Raw genomic sequence first — 19,459 nt, 5'->3', positions numbered from 1 at the left:
TGAAAATACAGAAATGAGAGACTACCTGTCTGAAAAATGTTGAAGCCCGAAAGCATTTAAACTGCACTGCTGAAAACCCTTCTAGTTGAACCGTCTAACTATGGTGTCTGTAGCTGAAAGCATGAGAAAGAAGAAGGCTTTGAAGGTTGAAGAAGCTTAACAGGATTTGAAGATTTTCTCCATAGATATCCCATTGAAAAAAATTGCAAAAAGCTTAATAATTCAAAAAGTTTAAAGATTACAAATATGAAGAGACATAGCAGGGGTGTCCATAAAAAGCTGAACATTTTGATATTTGAACGGTTTCTGTAGCTTAAAAAATGTTGATGGAGATAAGTGCCAAACAACGTATGGAAGAAATATAATAAAACGGAAGAATAAAGATTTGAAGAACAATACTTGGAACGCAGAATCAGCATTCCAACAATTACACAAGAAAATAGTATTTTCTACAAAACGTGGCGTTTGTTGTCAAATCTGGCAACAGCCAGGAATTTCCCATCATGCATTGGGTCATGCAGTCGGTGGAGAGCACCTGGCTCTTTAATGCTTCCTTTCCTATCTCCTTGAGCATAGGAAACACTGGACCTTACTTTACAAAAGGAAAGAAGATAACGCCGCCCCATAATTCCTTGCGGTGGCGACATTTAAAGTGACGCACCATTGAAAACAAATAATGTATTTTGCAGATTTAACAATTTAATTTCATACAGTCATACATTGATGGGATTCATGTTGACAAATATGAGTGGACAGTGACAACTATTTGGTTTAATTGTATTTGTATTTATGCATTTTCAACATGTAACAAATACGTAAAAAAAGAGGATAAAATTAACAGTTAATATAGCAAAAACTGTCAATAAACATTCTGATAAACAACATAAATAAATATTAGATGTCCAAAAAGGAGCAGAAACAAATACACACAAATTCCCTTTCTTCATTAGTCAAACAATAAACTCAATATTCATCATATAAACTTGTGACTGGTAGCCTTTATACCTTTTTTAATTTAGAGATGGATGATGCAAACGCTTTGAGCATCACAACACTCAGAGAAGGGGCTGCTGTAAAAACCCACAGGTAACGGGGGAATGAGTGACAGGTGAGCAGGTCATGATGGAGTCAGGTGTGAAGGTCTGAGATCATCTGGTGGATGGATGGAAAGTTCCTGAGTGATGCAAGAAGAACCAGGAGGAAGTGGATTAAAGAAGGAGAGAGAGAAAGAGCAACACAGAACATATTGTATGTGAGATGCTGCCATCCTGTGGTTCCACTGCAGAACAGCATCAGTATGAACAGTCTGACACACACACACGCACAAACACACACGCACAGCAAAAACACAAACACACACACATACACACACATGCAAGACTGTAGTGTTTTAATAGTTAATATCTGGTGTTGATAGACACTGTTTTCCCAGAATGCAATGCACAATAGAAACAATGAAGCTAATGATAGCTGGACAGTCTTGAAAAAACTTTATACCCAATATTATTATATAAATTCACAAAAGTGTCATGAAGAATTCTTTCATTATGTTTATTTAATTTTCCCCACATGATCTTTGTACATATATTATAATTGTCACCATTCAATAAGCACATAATAAGGGAAAAAATAAACAAAAACAACAAAAATCAAACAAAAAAACTACATAAAATGTTAAGAGATATGACATCACTTTCAGCTTTTCAGCTTCCTTGTAGCTTTTTAAACTCATCTGTCAGAAGTTCAAACAGGTTTCTCTGCTGTTTCCTTGTTTAGATCATATTTATCCATCAGCAACAAACTGAGTTACATCAACATATACTGAAACATTAATATATTTATTCACTGACTTTTATCAAATAAACATAAAATGATCAAAATGTTGTACTTATTAAAAGTAAAAAATATGGAATTAGACAACATCTGTTTTTCATGGCCTTTGTTCTTCAACATACAGAATATTAATCTTTATCTTTAGCACTTTTCATAATGACAGAGCTGTATTCATCAAAAAAATAAAATGTACAAGAAAACAAAAACTATTAATAAAAAATAAGAACATTTTTAAGGGAGCGATAAAACTATTTCCATCTTGATTAACTTCTTTTGTTTCTTGTTCAACACATCATCTGTCTGAAAGAATGAAAATCTGAATTGATAATCAATAACGAGTGAAAGGATGCTACAGTTTCTACATAAGAGGCAAAAAGTCACCGGCATCAACATTGCTGATGAACATAGAAAGAGAAATAAAACTATAAAAATGTAAATAGTGAAGTTAGTATTAATAATAATAGAAAGTAAAACACAATCTCCTCACATGGTCTCTGTACTGCATAGATTCACCTCATCATTCTGTGCACACAAGCCATTATGTTACTTTGTTAAACATATTTAAAAATAATAAAATGTAAGCATTTAAAAGTAAAAAAACAAAACAGGTCAACACCAAAAGTCATTTACATCATTTATTATTCACTGACTGGTATCAACTCACACAATTTATATACAATACATAACTTATACAAAACATAATGAAGTGTGTTTTAGAAAGTCAACTGTGAAGCGATGAATGAATCACGCCTTTTTTTGGTGCACATCAGTTATTAAACACATCGACATACAGCATCTTAAAAACAGTAAAAAAAAAAAAAAATTCTAATGATCACAAAAGAATAAAGGTAAAAAACAAAACATGATCTCTTTTTTAATGATCTTTGTAGTATTTAATAATTTTCTTAATCAATATCATTGTCAACAGCAATATCATGCAGGGAAATATATACAAACTATAGAATTAGATATAATATAGAAAATATTTAAAAGTCTAACTTTTCCAGCTCTGAACTTTTCTGTAACTTGTTCGTCTCATCGTTTGTCATTCTCAGAGTTAATCAGAACAAAGATGAGACAGTGTTGACGGTCTGCAGCTGGTTTAGTCCTTATTGAGTTTGAAACCATGAAGTCATTTGAATTAACTTAACAACATACATTTAATACAATAAACAATAAATCTTGATGTCTGTGTGAGAAAAACTATGCTTTTGTAAAAAAAATATGCTTTTATGTTTGCTGCTGAATTTGATTGAACCAGAGTCAAGGATATTAATCAATTTCTGCATTTTACTACAACTGTATTTTATTTCTTAAACTGCACTGCAACTATTATTATATTTTTAGTTTGTTAGTGTTTTAATGACTGTTTTAAAAGTTTCAATGAATGTTCTTAATTGTTTTTAAATCTCCTTTTCTTTTGCATCATGTTTTGATGCTTTTAATGGTTTTATGTGAAGCACTTTGAATTGCCTTGTTGTTGAAATAAGCTGTACAAATAAACCTGCCTTGCCTTGCCTTAAAGCGTTCCTAGAGATGATCAGTGTGTTACAATATGATTACTTGTTGAAGGCCAAAACCAAATAGAAACTTAATGAATGTAGTAGAACAATGATGCCTTGTGATGTGTCCACCTAAAAGTAACAAATGAAGACAACTGGATGTTAGCTAGGGTGCAGCTTTCGAGAACGGCGGCTCCATTCTTGAGATAAGGATGCAGCTGCAAAACGGAGATGTTTCGAGAAGGAGCAGATCGAAGTCACAGCCAATCCCTGAACGAAATGTGTTGCTGACATGGAAAGAGGTGGACTTTAAGGCAGTACAAAGCCTGAGGCTTTTCCGCTCTGTTAATGACCATTTTACAACTAACTGGAATACAATACAATACAATAGACCTCTATCTCATGAGATATATTTTTCTGTACTTCATAGTGTGATTCAGTTTGTAACTGTATTTGCTTTTGTCAGAGATTAAATACCTTTTGATTTTGACTTGAACCAGCTATTTGGCTTTATTTTGTTGACGGACCAGGAGCGAGGAAGGGGGGCTCCCTCGTTAATGAGAAAGTCTAAACACGACATTTGTCATGGTTCCAAAACATGTGTTTGTTTTTTTCATTACACTGAATTAGACAGAAGACTTCTACTTTCATAAGTAAAGATAATGGTGAAGCCAAGTTGATCATTTTAAACAGTATTGATCTTCTCATATTTGACTGATTGTTCTGCTGAAGGCCCTAACGTGTTCAGGTCTGGTTTCCTGTTGGTCTTCTTTGTTCATTTGTTTATGATAAACTCTTCCATGTCTAAACATTGTGTTGTTTAAACTATAATTATCAGGATTGTATGTTCACTTTATGTTGAAGGCGTCTTTTAATCCCTTCAGTGCTTCTTCTTTTGTGATGTTCCTCCAGGCCTTTGGAACATCAGCTGGATTGGCTTTGTATTCTTCAGCAAATCTGTCATTGTATAGAACCAGAACATATTTCCAGTAGTCAGAGGCCTCTATGCTGGGGTCAGGAGGAATGAGCCAGTCTGGATAGTACTTGGTGTAGTCCTTGTAAGGATGCCACTCCCCATTAGTGTCTTTGTTGCTGAATTTATGTTCACTCTGCACATCTGTTGTACACAATGTTTCAACCAGCTTCTTAGTGACTAAATTCCTATATGTACCAAGACCTTGTGGCCGATGAACAGCTGCATGATGTTTCTCGTGTTCTTTGCCTCCAGCCTCACAAGGAACTTTACAAAATGGACATTGTTGTCCACAGCCAAACACCCGCTTGAACAGCTCATCTTGTGGTTTGATTGGAAGTTTGTTCAGAGTGTCCGTGATGTCTTCAGAGTTTGAGAACTCCTCCTCCAGCTGTTCCTTTAGTTCACTCAAGGATTCACTGAGGCTCTTTGTAAACTCATGGCATGTGCTTTGGATTTGAAACAAGGTGCTTTTTTCAGCCTCCACTGAAATCGAGATGTCTGTGATCAAATATTTGCGCATGTTGTTGATGAGCTTTGGGATGCTTTCCTGGTCGTCTGGCAGCAGAACACCATCCTCTCCTTTTGAAGCCTGTTCTAATGCTCCTGTTATTTTTCTAACAATGACCTTCAGATTCTCATTTTTCAGTTTGAACAAGGTTTTTCCTTCAGACATCTTTTGCAGGATGCGCTGAAATATCCAGTCCTTAACATATATTTCATACTTACGAATGTACTTTACAAAACTCTTAAAGTCGTCTTTTTGCAGTAACTCTTTCTGAATGTTGTACTGGAAAAAGGAGCGGGAACTGTAATCTGCTGAATGGCCACTGTTCAAAATCTCATCCACAATGTTAACTCCCAGAGATCTTCTGATGTAATCTTCAACAGCAGGTTTGATACAAAGTCTGACAAAATCATTTGCTTTGCGTTGGCAGCCATCTCTCTCTTTGTATAAATCAATAAAGTCTGACTGGTACTGAGTCTTGTACTTCTCCAGCTGAATTTTGGGATCTTTATCTAACAAGAATTTTCTGTGCATTTGAAGGAACTCTCTTGAGGCAATGCCACAGATGTGAAGTTTCAGGTCAATCTCAAACTTGGGCTTGCAAGTTTTGCTGACTTGTTTGAGGGATTCCTCTACTTTTTCCAGAAGCTCCTTTGTAAAAGAATCATTGTAATCTGTGTCTGTTTTTGCAATATCTTGTGTGAATCGTGAACAGGTCTCAATGACACTGTCTGCAAAGCTCTGCAATTCTCTCTTTTCATCTTTTCTCAAGAACCAGAACATTTTCTTTTTCATATGTTCACTTTTGGCCTTAAAATGACCCTTGGCTATTTCTTTCAGGTCTCCAATGTTCTGTAAATCCTCATTGACATTACGATTTAAGAAACTTTCTCTCAACTGTTTGAGGATCTTTTCAGATATATTTTGTTCTTTCAGGCCAGACACATTTACAGTGACTTCAGTCCACATCTTTTCAAACTCACGTACCAATTCTTCTTCAGACAGGGTGCTTTGTTTGCAGTCACTCAAGAGTTTCAGAACTTGTTCTTCGATCATTACTCTGTGTTTTCTTTGAATGTCCTGAGCCTCTTTTAAACTTTTTCTCAGCTCAAGTGCACAATCCAATTTATTGTTCACTGAATGTTGGATTTCCTTTGTAAGTCCACTGATCTGGTTAACAAAGTCAGTTTTGTATTTCTCTATCAGATGCACATGTCTGTCTTTTCTTTTGTAGTATTCCTGTAGTCTTCTCTGCATAACGGTTTGTTGGTCTTTTATTTTGTTCGACACCTGTGATTTCTTTGAATCAACCAATTTGTTCACATGATGGAACTCAGATTCACCGTCAGCATTTGAGATTTCTAACTCTGCTGCCGTCTGCCAGGAGAGAATCTCTTTTCTGAACTCCCATTCCCATTCATTGAACTCTTTGCAAAGGTTGTCGTACGCATGAGCCACCAGTGTGTTTCTGAAACTGAAGATGAAGTTCTCATATTTGACTGCTTTCCAGAGACTTTTCATCCATGATAGAAACTCTGGGATCTGTGAGACTTCATCACTTCTGTCTCTTTTCACCGTCTCCAAAAGATTCTTCTTGAATTCTGCTACAGCTTCGCTGTAACCTGTGCTCACTGGGGCCATTGGTGGGATCCCATGCCAGAGTCCTGGGATGTTCCAGTTGTTTTTTTCCATGTCGTAGTCCAGCACATCTGTGAATGCCTTTATGGAAGGCTGCTTTTCCATTTCAGCAGCAAGTTGAGTCATTTCATTGAGTTGGTCCAAGAGATGTTTTCTTTCGGTCTTCGTCTTTGCATGAGCTGAGACTCCACCAACATTCTGGTGCACAAAATGACACACTGGCTTTTTACCAATTTCTTTCATTCTCAAGAATGCATGAGTTGCAATTTGTAGGACATCTTTCATTTCTGTTGAGTTCTCCATTGCAACATTGATAATGGTGACATCACTCAAGCCAATGACAAAGGTGGCCAGCTGGTTGTCATGCTCATAACTGTCTTCTAGTTGTGCCAATTGAGGAGCCTTGAGACCCTCTGTGTCAATGAGTACAATGAAGTCACAGTTCAGCTTGCATTGCATATCTTCACCCACTCTGAGGAAGAGCATGAAAGCTCCTCTAGTGCATCTGCCACTGCTGACAGGGAACTGCACACCAAACATGGTGTTGAGGAGTGTTGACTTCCCGGTACTTTGAACACCCAACACCGTCAGCACCAACAGTCTGCTCTTCTCTCCAACCTTCTTGTGAAGCTCCATCAGGACGTCTGTCACCCATCTCTCTGGGATGTTGGAAGCATCTCCATCCAAGAGCTCTAAAGGATATCCATCCAGCAGCATTTCAGCAGCCAAACCAGGGAGATGAGACATCTTATCAGCAGTGTCTTGTGACTGCAGGGAAACCTCATAGATCAGTCCCATCTCTCTCATGTAATGCTCTATTCCTAAAGAGCTATCCAGCAAAGCCTGATCCAACTCTGCAATCTCTTTCAGGTCTTTCTCCGTTTCTCTGCTGTGCTTTGTCAATTTGTGACGCAGTAAAGATAGTTGACTGACAGATCGCAAATGTGCATTGAGCTTAAGATTCATCCACTTTAGAAAAAAATCTCTTTTCTCTTTGTCATTTGTGGATAAGGCTTCAATAAAAGTCTTCATAACTTTGGATAGTTTGTGTTTGCCCAGTTCCACTTTAATATTTAGTTTTTCTGCTTGTAGCTGAGATTTATATTCTTCTAGTCCCAGATCACCAGCGTTTTTCAACCTACATTCTTCCATTTCTAACTGGGATAAACTTTTCCAGTTTTCTCCTTGCAAAGGAAGTTGATGGTTTTTGTAGTCTGGTATACTCCGCACCCCAATTCCTTTCACAATCTCCTCAGCTGCCTTCTTTTGTTCATCACTTGTGCGTTCGTCCACAGACAGACCAAGTTCAACCGCTTTGTCGAGCATATTTTCAATGCTTCTTGTGTTTTTTATGTCTGACATGGACGTCTTGATGGCTGCACCAAGTTTTTTTGAAAACTCTGCTACATTTACCCTTGAGTTTTTGATTTTCACATTGCTGTTTGGTAAATTTAATTCTTCCACTGTTGTCTTGATGGACCTCATATCCTCTTCATCCCCCTCCTTGCGATTAACAACAAAGAACAGTTTGGATTTCACATCTTCAAGAGAAGTCAGAATCTTGTGCTCATTTTCTTCAACTTTGTCCATGAATACAAAGGTAGCAGTTGACACTTGAAAAAGAAAAGTGAACTGTGCGAGTGACTCACAAATGTCTCCTCTCAGATTGGCGAAGGCAACTGGCTCTGGAAATATGTCCAGATTTTCTCTGCCACAGGGAAGGTACCAGCAAACCTCTACCAAATCATTTGCAATTTTCCTTTCATGTGCTCCTCCTTCCATATCTCTGTGAATGAACATGTTGTGACTCTGCTGGCCATGGCTGAGAGCATGATTCAAAATCTGGGACTTGGACAGACTACAGTTTTTCAGCCTCACAAAGGAATAGAATGGTATATCTGCTTGGACAATGTTGTTTTCAACAAACCCTTTTGATTCAGACAATTCATGTGGACGCCACTCTTTGACGATGTCTCTCAGAGCCCACAGCATCAGGGTACTCTGACTGTTATTGGCATGGGGCAACAACAGTGGGACAGAAAACTGACACATTGACATCTTGAGGGCAATTTCCTGTTGCAAGAAGCTGTCAGCACAAAGGAAGAGAGCAACTATGAGGTCCAGAGGGTTAATCTTATTCTCTGCAGAGTCATCTGAAGTGGTAAGGTTGAGGCCAAAGAGATCATTGTTTTCCTCTTGATCTTTTGATAATTGTGTAAAGTTCCTGCATTCAGCATTGATTTTAAATAGTTTTCTGAGAAAACACCTCGGTATTTCCTCCAATGATACAACAGCCTCTTCATTTATGCTATTTTCCTTAATCTCCAATAGAGACCGAAGAGTGAGCTTGTTGGGATAAAATTCCTTCAGTCCAAGTTTGGAGAGAAATTTCAAAAGGCCTAAAAGATACAAAAGAAATGAAAAAGAACAGGTATTTCAGTGAAATTTTCAAAAATCTAATGCATTTTATACCCTTTTATATTAAACATATATTGTTATTTTTTCCCCATTTTGGCAATGAAGAGGACATGTGCAATTTAGTCAAGTCTTGTCCAACTAGGTGGTGTGTGTGGACAAAGACAATTTCAATCTTGTATCTGTGGCCATCTTTGGGAAATGCCTCAAAAGGTCAAGCAGGATCCATGTTATGAGACAGGAGAAAACGGCTGTCGTTTTCCATGTGTTTTTAGACACAACATGAACGTCCCTTAACGTTAACGTTATGGATTTCAAATAGAGCTCACAGCAGCAAATATTTACAGACAAATTAACAGTGACCAGTGCAGCTGGCTCCAGTTGTGGTCTGAAGTCATGATGTACAGCAGAGAACCATGCTGACAGCGAGAGTGTATGTTCTGTTTATGTTAATATGTTTTAAAAGATATACACACATTATATCATGTTTCAAAACTTCTATTACTTCTGCTTTCTTTCATAATATAAGTATTCAAACGGTGTGCATTTAACTAGTACTCTTTTGTGTAGCATGATAAAGAGACAGAAAAGGAAAGACCAAATTATCTTCAGGAAAAAAAAGACAAACAGCCTTTTATTTTATTTGAACATATCTGATATAATATTTCAACCACAGTTGGTCTTCCTCAGGTCAAAGTGAACTTACTTCGAGGTACGTATAGCGGAACATCACAGCTCCATAAAATGCTAAAATATTACCTACCCTATTGCAGCACACTTTATTGAGGCTGATCATGCTCTCCGGTACATGGGAGTACAGAAAGTGACTTTTTATAGAAGAAGGGGGGACTTTGATAGTTTTTTTATTTTGACATTTTGGAGAACCACCTGAATACCCTTACGCCTAATGGCCAATACATTGACTTTTATCTGACCTTGTGTGGAGTTCATCATCTATAAGTACATTGATACATAGGTGTCTTCCCTCTATCTCTATCCTTAACTTTCTCTACTTCCTCTTTCTTTCTATAATAGAAGTTTTTTCTGTATTTAGAATAGTTTTTTTCAACAGTTTTTCTACATAAAAATGTTTTTTGTAATGTATTTTTTTCAATTATTTTTTTTTTTATATATTTCTTTAAATTCCTAATGTGTGTATTTGAAACCTTCTTGAAATATATTGTATAGCCCTTCAGGTCTCCTTTTTAGGAACCTAATTGGAATTAAAGCTGCAAGCAGCATTGATCGGGCCCTTGGACCTTCACGCACGTTGAGGGTACTGGCAGGACTCTGGTTGATGTGGCCATGCATTTCTGTGACCATCATACACTGCGTGCACAAGTTACAAGCCAGGTCATTTTGCCAGGTCTTAAGCCTCGAATGTTTTAAGTGTACCTCTGAATACAATCATAACTGTAAGCCTGTAAAAAACGACAAAAAACTGAATGTGTGTGAAAGCGCTTCAGTGCTAGTAGCATAACAGACTGTCAAAGTAAATGCAGGTCTCAAAACCGACTGTTTGTTTGTGCAGGTGTCTCTGACAATCACTGCTGAGTGACTCAAAGCTGGACGAGTCGAGCAGAAATAGGAGAATGTATAGTTTCATGTGGAAAAAAAAACATCTTTTTGTAAAGAAATAAATTTAAGCCAAAAAGTGAGCCAATGTAAAATAATCTATCATATAAATTATGCTGGGTGCAGTTTGATTTTATTAAACAAACTTCGCGTTGCATGAAATTACTTTACATTACGGCCTGTTCCAAAAAGAACAAAAACAATTAAATTTACTATTAATGAAAACTCCACGTACAAGCGCGATTTGGAAACATTTTGTATCCAATTTCTGCTCTCCAAACATCTTAGTTTGCACATATTTAGATCAGAGAAGTCTTTTTTTCTGGTGGTGTGCCCACAAACCCTTTTAATAAGTTCAGTGTTTGGGCCGCTGTAATTATAGAATCCTGCTTACGGCAATCGTTATCAGTTGGTGGCGCTATGACTATGAGTTAATATTGGCATGCAAAAGTCCTAAAATCATGACAGTCATCAAGCAGGTCAGGGTACTCTGACTGTTATTGGCATGGGGCAACACCAGTGAGACAGAAAGCTGACACATTGACATCTTGAGGGCAATTTCCTGTTGCAAGAAGCTGTCAGCACAAAGGAAGAGAGCAACTATGAGGTCCAGAGGGTTAATCTTATTCTCTGCAGAGTCATCTGAAGTGTAAAGGTTGAGGCTAAAGATATCATTGTTTTCCTCTTGATCTTTTGTAATATTTCTGCATTCAGCGTTGATTTTAAATAGTTTTCTGAGAAAACACCTCAGTATTTCCTCCAATGATATAACAGCCTCTTCATTTATGCTATTTTACTTAATCTCCAATAGAGACCGAAGAGTGAGCTTGTTGGGATAAAGACCTGTCAAACCTACATCCACAAATATTTACATTAGTCTTATATCATTGGATTATAATAATGAATGCATTAATGTGTTCATCACTATAATATTGCAGCTGGTAAAGGTGGAGCTCATTTGAACTACTTTGTATAGTTAAGATGTAGTGGACTAGATGTATAAAATTACAATGAATGGTAATACTCAAGCACAATACTTGAGTAGCGTAAATGTACTTAGTCACATCCCACCACTGCTAAAACAACAGCACAAAGTGCTCATAGATCTAGCCCCGTAATTTAGCAGTCAAAGTGCACCACATTGATGCATTCACTTTTAAAATATACATCATTTTCTTCAGGGGGGCATGGTAGGATAGGGGTAAACGTGAGAAGATGAACAGTAGAGTGCACAGATTCAAGGTGCTGCTAGAACTATACAAAGGTTTCTGACGTTGTGCTTCCTGCTTCCTTACAGTGCAGTCGCTTTGCTGCTAGCTCTTGCCTCTGCTTACATTTTCATGCTTTTCTTCTTGTTTTTCTTCACATTTTTTGTCAAATTTCCAGATATATTACATATATCACTCTTCTACGTTTGAGTGGAGACAAATCCAGAAAGTCGTTGAGTTATATGGGTTGTTAGCTCATGCTAACTAGCAGTTAAGCTAAAGCTAAGTAGCAGCAAGATGCCTCCCTTCTCCACGGACGACTACCACAAACTCCTGCAGAAGATTGCAGTCTTGGAAATAAAAATCCACCGACTAGAGGTAAACCGGGGAGGTAAATGGACTGTGTGGAAATGATACCACTTTACCATGGACTCAAAACATTGGACAAACGCAAGCGAAGACACAGCTAACTAGCACCACCAGGCCTACCAAGAAACAGGAGGAGAGAGCAGATAATGTATCTTCAAATGGTAGTCCTCCCTGGAACTCTCTCGGTGCAAAGCCGAAGAGAAAATCATACCCTCAGGATGTGGGAGGACGACTAACAGGCAGAGCCCAGCGCCCTGAGATTTGTGATGCGACTGGCTGGCCTGCACTAGCACACAGGCAGAACTCCTTCTCAACCCCTGCACTCAGACGGACAAAGCCAAGGACAGCTGAGAAAAGTAAAACCAGCAAAAAACCACAACAACAACCAAGCCTACAACTCCAAAACAGATTTGCTCCATTGTCACAGGATCCTAAATCTCCTGCTGATGACCTGGATAAGCAACTATCTTCTCAAAGCAGGGTAAGAACTGAGAGTAAATGTGAGAGTAAAAGGCCACAGGGAAAGCTAATGACTGGACCGGAGACTCTGATTGAAGATGTCAGAACCGTGGCTGACCATCCCACAGTGAAAAACATCATCGTGCATACAGGAAGCTGTGATATTGTGAAACAACAGTCTGAAGTTCTGAAGCAAGACTTTATTGATCTGTTAAACACAGTCAGATCTGTCAAGGCTGAGGTGTTTATCAGTTGCCCTCTTCCACCAGTCAGAGGAGGAGATGAAGGATCGGGGCCCTGTATGCAGCTAGCCTTCTCAATTCCTGTCCTGATAGTTTATAGAAAAAGAAAGGTGAGGCTGCGAGGAAACAATAGTAAACCTGCAAACTTATCAAACTTAACATTCATTCCTCGTCAGCCTGTCCAAATAAATTGGGCAAATAAAGCTTTAACCACATTAAACGTAGCTTTATTAAATGTCAGGTCTCTGTCAGGAAAAACATTTTTAATAAATTAATTTATTGTTAGGCACAAACTGGACATTTTGTTCTTAACTGAAACATGGTTAAACCAAGATAACAGTGCAGCTGTTCTTATTGAATCAACGCCTCACAACTTCAGTTTCATGAGTGAAACAAGAGCGCATAAGAAAGGAGGTGGAGTTGTTATTTTATTTAATGATTCTCTTCAATGCAAGCAGATGTCCTTTGGTCATTTCAATTCTTTTGAATATGTGGCTCTGAATTCCACTCAAGCTTTATTCCTAAACATTTACAGACCACCTAGATACTGTGCAACCTTCTTTGATGAGTTTACTGAACTGCTGTCTATAATCTGTATTGATTTTGACTGTGTTGTTATTGTTGGCGATTTTAATATCCATGTTGATAATCCCCAGGACAGAGGGTCTATAGAACTATGTGGTGTCCTTGAAAACTATGATCTGACTCAGCATGTGACCGGACCCACCCACAACAGAGGACACACTCTGGACCTGATCGTCACCAAAGGTGTAAACATTTACAAGGTTGCTGTGACTGATGTTGCACTCTCTTATCATTTCTGTTTTCTTTGAGAGTGCAATCTCCTTCGCACACAAATGTCCAAACCGAGGTTGTGACGAAGCGTTACATCTCAGAAAACACCAGTGAACTGTTTATTCAGAAGTTCTCCTCCACACCAGCCCTCTCTTGTATCTCAGTCAATGAGCTTGTAGATAGCTTCAATTCTAAAGTTAAACATGTTATTGATGCCATTGCACCCACTAAAGTGAAGGTTGTCTCGGGTAAGAAAAGATCTCCTTGGAGAAATGCTACGCTGGTCCGAATAGAGAAAAGAGAGTCGGAAAGCTGAACGCAGGTTCACTGTGACATCTATAAAGAGAGACTTCACAATTATAATTTGAAACTTAGAAATGCAAGGCAGTCCTTCTTCTCTGACATCATAACTAAAAACAATAACAATACACGCGCCTTATTTCCTACCGTCGACCGGCTAACAAACCCTCCAGTGTCAGTAGCTGCTGAGCTCCAATCCACCTGGGCATGCAATCAATGTGCCTCATTTTTTACTGACAAAATTCAGAAAATTAGACGAGCAGTCAGTGCCTCCACACCAACCACAGGATGTGTGTTGTCCCCATCTCTCAATAACATCCATTCAAATATCATGACACAATTTCATTCAATCGACCTTAGAAGCCTAGAAGACATTATTCAACATCTGAAGTCATCCTCCTGCTGCTTGGATATTCTACCAACACACTTTTTCAAAAATATTTCGAGCTGCTTGACCACTGATCTTTTACAGATTGTAAACACATCCCTTCACTCAGGTGTCTTCCCACAAGCCCTAAAAACTGCAGTTATTAAACCACTCCTAAAGAAGGCTAATTTAGACTCTGCAACAATGAAAAATTATAGGCCAATATCAAACCTCCCATTTTTAAGTAAAATAATTGAAAAAGCGTTTTTTCAACAACTGAACAACTTCTTGGCTGTAAATAACAGTTTTGATGTCTTCCAGTCAGGCTTTCGACAGCACCACAGTACTGAAACTGCTCTTGATAAGGTTTTCAACGACATCCACTTAAACACAGACAATGGCAGAATTTCAGTCTTAGTATTACTGGATCTCAGTGCTGCATTCGACACGGTCGACCATGACATACTACTAAAAAGACTAAAAATCTGGGTGGGACTCTCTGGCACAGCACTCAACTGGTTTGAATCCTACTTGAAGGACAGAGAATACTTTGTGTCTGTAGCTAATTACACATCAGAGCTGACTAAAATGACATGTGGTGTTCCTCAAGGTTCAATACTGGGGCCTCTTCTGTTCAACCTCTACATGCTTCCACTAGCTCAGATTATGGAAAACAACAAAGTGTGTTATCATATTTATGCAGACGACACACAAATCTACATAACTATATCACCAGGGACTATAATCCCATACAGGGGCTGGCTAAATGCATTGAACAAATCAACAACTGGATGTGACAGAACGTTCTTCAATTAAACAAAGATAAAACAGAAGTCATTGTTTTTGGTACCAAGGATGAACGATTCAAAGTCAGCGCTCAGCTTCAATCACTGATGTTAAAAACCACAAACACAGCCAGAAACCTAGTTATGGATTCAGACCTCAACCTGAACAGCCACGTCAAGACAATCACAAAATCAGCCTACTATCACCTGAAGAACATATCAAGGATTAGAGGACTTATGTCTCAACGTGTCCATGCATTTATCTTCAGTAGACTGGACTACTGTAATGGTGTGTTCACAGGTCTCTGTTAAAAGTCAGTCAGAAATCTGCAGCTCGAGTCCTCACTAAGACCAAGAAAGTGGATCACATCACTCCAGTTCTGAGGTCTTCACTGGCTTCCTGTCCAACAAAGGATCGACTTTAAAACCCTGCTGTTGGTTTATAAAGCACTGAATGGTTTAGGGCCAAAATACATCTCTGATCTGCTGCTACCCTATGAACCATCCTGACCCCTTAGGTGGTCTGGGACCAGTCTACTTTCTGTTCCAGAGTCAGAACTAAACATGGAGAAGCAGCGTTCAGTTCTTCTGCTCCACATATCTGTAACAAAGTCCCAGAAAGCTGCAGGTCTGCAGAGACTCTCAGCTCCTTTAGATCCAGACTGAAGACTTTTCTGTTTGCTGCTGCCTTTGATTGAACCACATTCAAGGACATTAATCAATTTCTGCATTTTACTACTGTATTTTATTTCTTAAACTGCACTGCAACTATTACTTTGTTTTTAGCTTTTTAGTGTTTTAATGACTGTTTTTAATGTTTCAATGAATGTTCTTAATTGTTTTTAAATCTCCTTTTCTTTTGCATCATGTTTTGATGCTTTTAATGGTTTTATGTGAAGCACTTTCAATTGCCTTGTTGTTGAAATGTAATATACAAATAAACTTGCCTTGCCTTGTGCTGCTTGGACTTATTGAGCTCTGTGTGTTTTGAATGTGGGCTAATAGAAAAAAATACAATCATATCATAAGAGCATTCTACTTAATTCACTGTTTGAAAATACAGTACTCATACAAACCGACCACTGTTAATTCTAAATCTTAGCTAAATATTTCTGTATAATGGAGCAGTATGCAGTGCCAGAGGCGACTGTGCAATTAAACATTGCATTGAGTGTTGGAGAATGTCACCTCTATAAATTAAGTTCATATGCATCTTTTCTGCATTAGCTGTTTACTTTAAGTGACACTGTAAATGCAAAAAAGTGTGGCATTAATAGATTCACGATGTTATCTTTTGTCTCATACTAGTTGACAGTTTTGACAATTTAGGAATTTACTGTAACCGACAATTTTCCAAAACCATAACCATCTGGTTTTAGATGCCACAAGGCATTTAATTTTGAAATAATGATCAATTCAAAGAACATATTTTAGAATCAGAATCAAAAATATATTGGTGGCAGTGTTTTTCCCTGAAACTATATTTTGCAAATGCGAGATGGTAATTTTTAGGATACTTAAGGTTACATGCACAGTCAGATTTAATCAGAAACAACTACTGCTAACAAGTAAACTATTAACTCAACTATTACATTTCAACTTATTGTGGTGCTGTGAAGAATTTAAGTTTAGAAACATGTTTAGTATGATTAGAAGCAAACCTTGAAGAATGTGTTAATTATTACAATGTATTAAAATGTCACAAGATATTGATTTATGGAATGTATTATATGTTTACAGTATATTTACTTGAAGAAGATAGTATTAGTGAATCATATGTTTACCTATTGAATGTATTGAACTAAAGGTATAGTGTTGAGCCGTGAGGGAGAGACTTTGACCTTTGAGACAGGCTTTACAGATTTGACCATGACCATATATGGTAATAAGATGAGTTGGAGAGAGGCGACAACAGGAAGAAGCAGGAAGGAGAGGTGTTGGTCAAGCAGAGATGTTGGTGAATACAGTCCTATGGAATGAGGGGGGTTCGCTCCAGATGAGGAGGGGCGGACCAGGCCAACGAGGTCAGCCGAGAGTGGACACTGTCCGAATCCAGGAGGGGACAGTTGGATTTCAGCCAATCACAAAGCTGATTTTGGACTTTTAAAGTTTCAGGTGGAGACTTTAAAGTATAAGACATTGTTGCCGAGGATTTCTCTTCAGTTCTCGTTGCTGGCCACCTTACAGATAACCAGAGAGGTGGGCTGCTGGGTGGGGGCAGGTTAACTCTGATCCGCGGAACATATTCTGTCGATAGTGTACTTCAGTTTGTGATTGTTTAGCTTCTACTTTTTGATTATAAGCCGGACCCAGCTGATTTTTTGGCGCGACTCTGCTGACGAAAAGGATGCAGAGAGCGAGACCTGCGGCCTTCCTTTGTGAGAGAGGTAAACCTCCAACAGTGCACTTACATTCTCACACTTAATTTAAGCTGAATGGATTTGGATATAGAAACTTTGACTTGAGACACTTAATTACATATAAAATACTGTTGACTGTAACATTATAATCTGTATGGATGTGTACCTGAGGTCTCTTCTGAGTCCATTATTTGAGGCCAGATGTTCCTCTGTGCTCCTCTTCATAAACTTAAAGGCAAAAGACATACACATGTTAGAGATATATTTGTATATAGCACCAATGGAACTTTTTTTTACCTCTAAATCCATTCAATTCAAGTCGTATAAATGAACAAAAACTCATACTTTTACTTCATCACTCTTCTATGAAGTAGATACAAATACAACATCTGTATACATTTTCCTTCATCCAGATCATAGGATATCTAGAAGTGCTAAGTCTTTGTTGATGCTGTTGATCAACGAAGACACATTTGTGCAAAAGAGTAAATTAATGGTTATCATTTGAGGCTTTATCTTACCTGAGATCAGGCTACAGGAGGCTAAAGCATCTCTCGGTTCCCCTGAATTGCCCCTTTAAGATGTGGTGGCATCTCATGACCTCGCCTGCATTTATACTGTGGTGAGGCCATGCCTCTTGATAGATGATGTATTGAAGACATAAACTCATAAAACACCTTTTACAGCGTCTTCATGTAATGCTCCACTTATTCCAGGACTTTGCAATAGTAGATAAAGAAATGCCAAATTGGAGATGTTATGGCTCGTTTTTTTTTGGTCTGAACTTTCTTATGATGTTCTGATAAATTACTACTCACCATAAAGACATATAGAGTGTGAGTTGTGGATTCATCCTCACCACCATCTACTGCCTCTATACTGTGAAAACTGTTAAAAATGTTACAAAAGTTTTAAGATGGATACTGTTACATTTCAGTAAATAACTGTACCATTAAATTACATGTAATGAACTGTAAAAATACAGAGCAGGTTTTACAGTAAAACTTGACTAAATTACAGTATATTATTGTTGATGAATGTTCATTGAATTTTGGGAAAACATATATCATGATAAAGTAAATTTTAAGAAGCTACCTTTCTGGTAAATCTCTGTACATTTAGGACATGTATTAGTTACTTTATGAAACAATCAAGTCTATCTAAAGTCATTTCCCATTAAAATATAGTTTTCTGTACAATAACTAAGAAATGATGTATAAATGCAGTTACTCTTTAACCTGGTTCATCCACTTCCGCCTTCCAAGACATTATTATGTTCTTCCTTTGCTTTCTTCCATATCTATCTTTTTTCCAGTAATTTTAATGTGCAGTAGTTTAATAAACAATATATTAAATGCAAAACACACATTACTCACTAAAATAGGGAGGAAAACAACATAATATTTTGTATTTTGTCATACAAACATCCAGTGAAACACACAAAGAATAGAAAGCAAAGATGGATCTGATTGCTGATAAGGCTCGTCCCAAAAAGACAGAATTAACTTTTTGGAAACATATATGCTGCAGTGGATCCAGAGAACCAGACTAACAGGGGTGTTAGTCTTTTACACTCTGCTCTAGTAGATTGGAGTGGAGGAAGGACAATAAGCATTTCTCTCCACCTCTTGGGACAAAAACAGAGTCATTTATCACAGTTTTATTGAGGTTTCCCCAGAGTGAAAAGCACTTCAGGACCATTTAGTTCAATGAAACCCTTTCTCATAGTGATAACATTATTTATTTTAGAAAACTGTCTCATAATCAGAATCAGAACCATTTATTGCCAAGAAAGTTTTCACCTACAAGGAATGTGTCATGGCAATAACAAACAAGCAATAACATCAAACAATCAACAACAATCAACAGTGCAAGAAAAAAAAAAAGAAACTTTAAAATGTACAATAGAATATAAAAGAATATAAAATAAAGTGCACAACAAACGGACAACAGGACTGTAAACAAGTGAAATGTAAGTGAAATGTTAAAAGTGTCGAGTGTGTTTAAATAAAGAAACAGGGATGAGCAGGGGAGTGTTTGGAAGAAAATTGTCCTGTTGATGACAGAGTCAGTGGGGGTACCGGGCTTTGTTTATATAGCTTGAAGCCAGGCAGCTGGCTGGAAAGGCAG

General features: G+C 37.8%; 1 protein-coding gene across 1 annotated transcript; it reads right to left on the bottom strand.

The window, feature by feature from the left end:
- Positions 1–679: 679 nt before the first annotated feature.
- Positions 680–17,903, bottom strand: LOC137886395 (up-regulator of cell proliferation-like). The gene is made up of 3 exons (XM_068728854.1): positions 17,851–17,903; positions 17,496–17,557; positions 680–8,853 (listed from the first exon to the last, which is right to left on the bottom strand). Exons 2-3 carry the CDS (start codon positions 17,515–17,517, stop codon positions 4,184–4,186), a joined length of 4,692 nt encoding a protein of 1,563 aa, XP_068584955.1. The 5' UTR covers positions 17,518–17,557; positions 17,851–17,903; the 3' UTR covers positions 680–4,183.
- Between the last annotated feature and the right edge of the window lie 1,556 nt (positions 17,904–19,459).

Source organism: Cebidichthys violaceus, unplaced genomic scaffold, assembly GCF_023349555.1.
Source record: "Cebidichthys violaceus isolate CVI_PGR_0920_01 unplaced genomic scaffold, fCebVio1.0.p SCAF_43, whole genome shotgun sequence".
Lineage (NCBI taxonomy): Eukaryota > Metazoa > Chordata > Actinopteri > Perciformes > Stichaeidae > Cebidichthys > Cebidichthys violaceus.
Note: the sequence above shows the minus strand (reverse complement) of the source record. Positions and strands in the feature narration are given on the sequence as shown.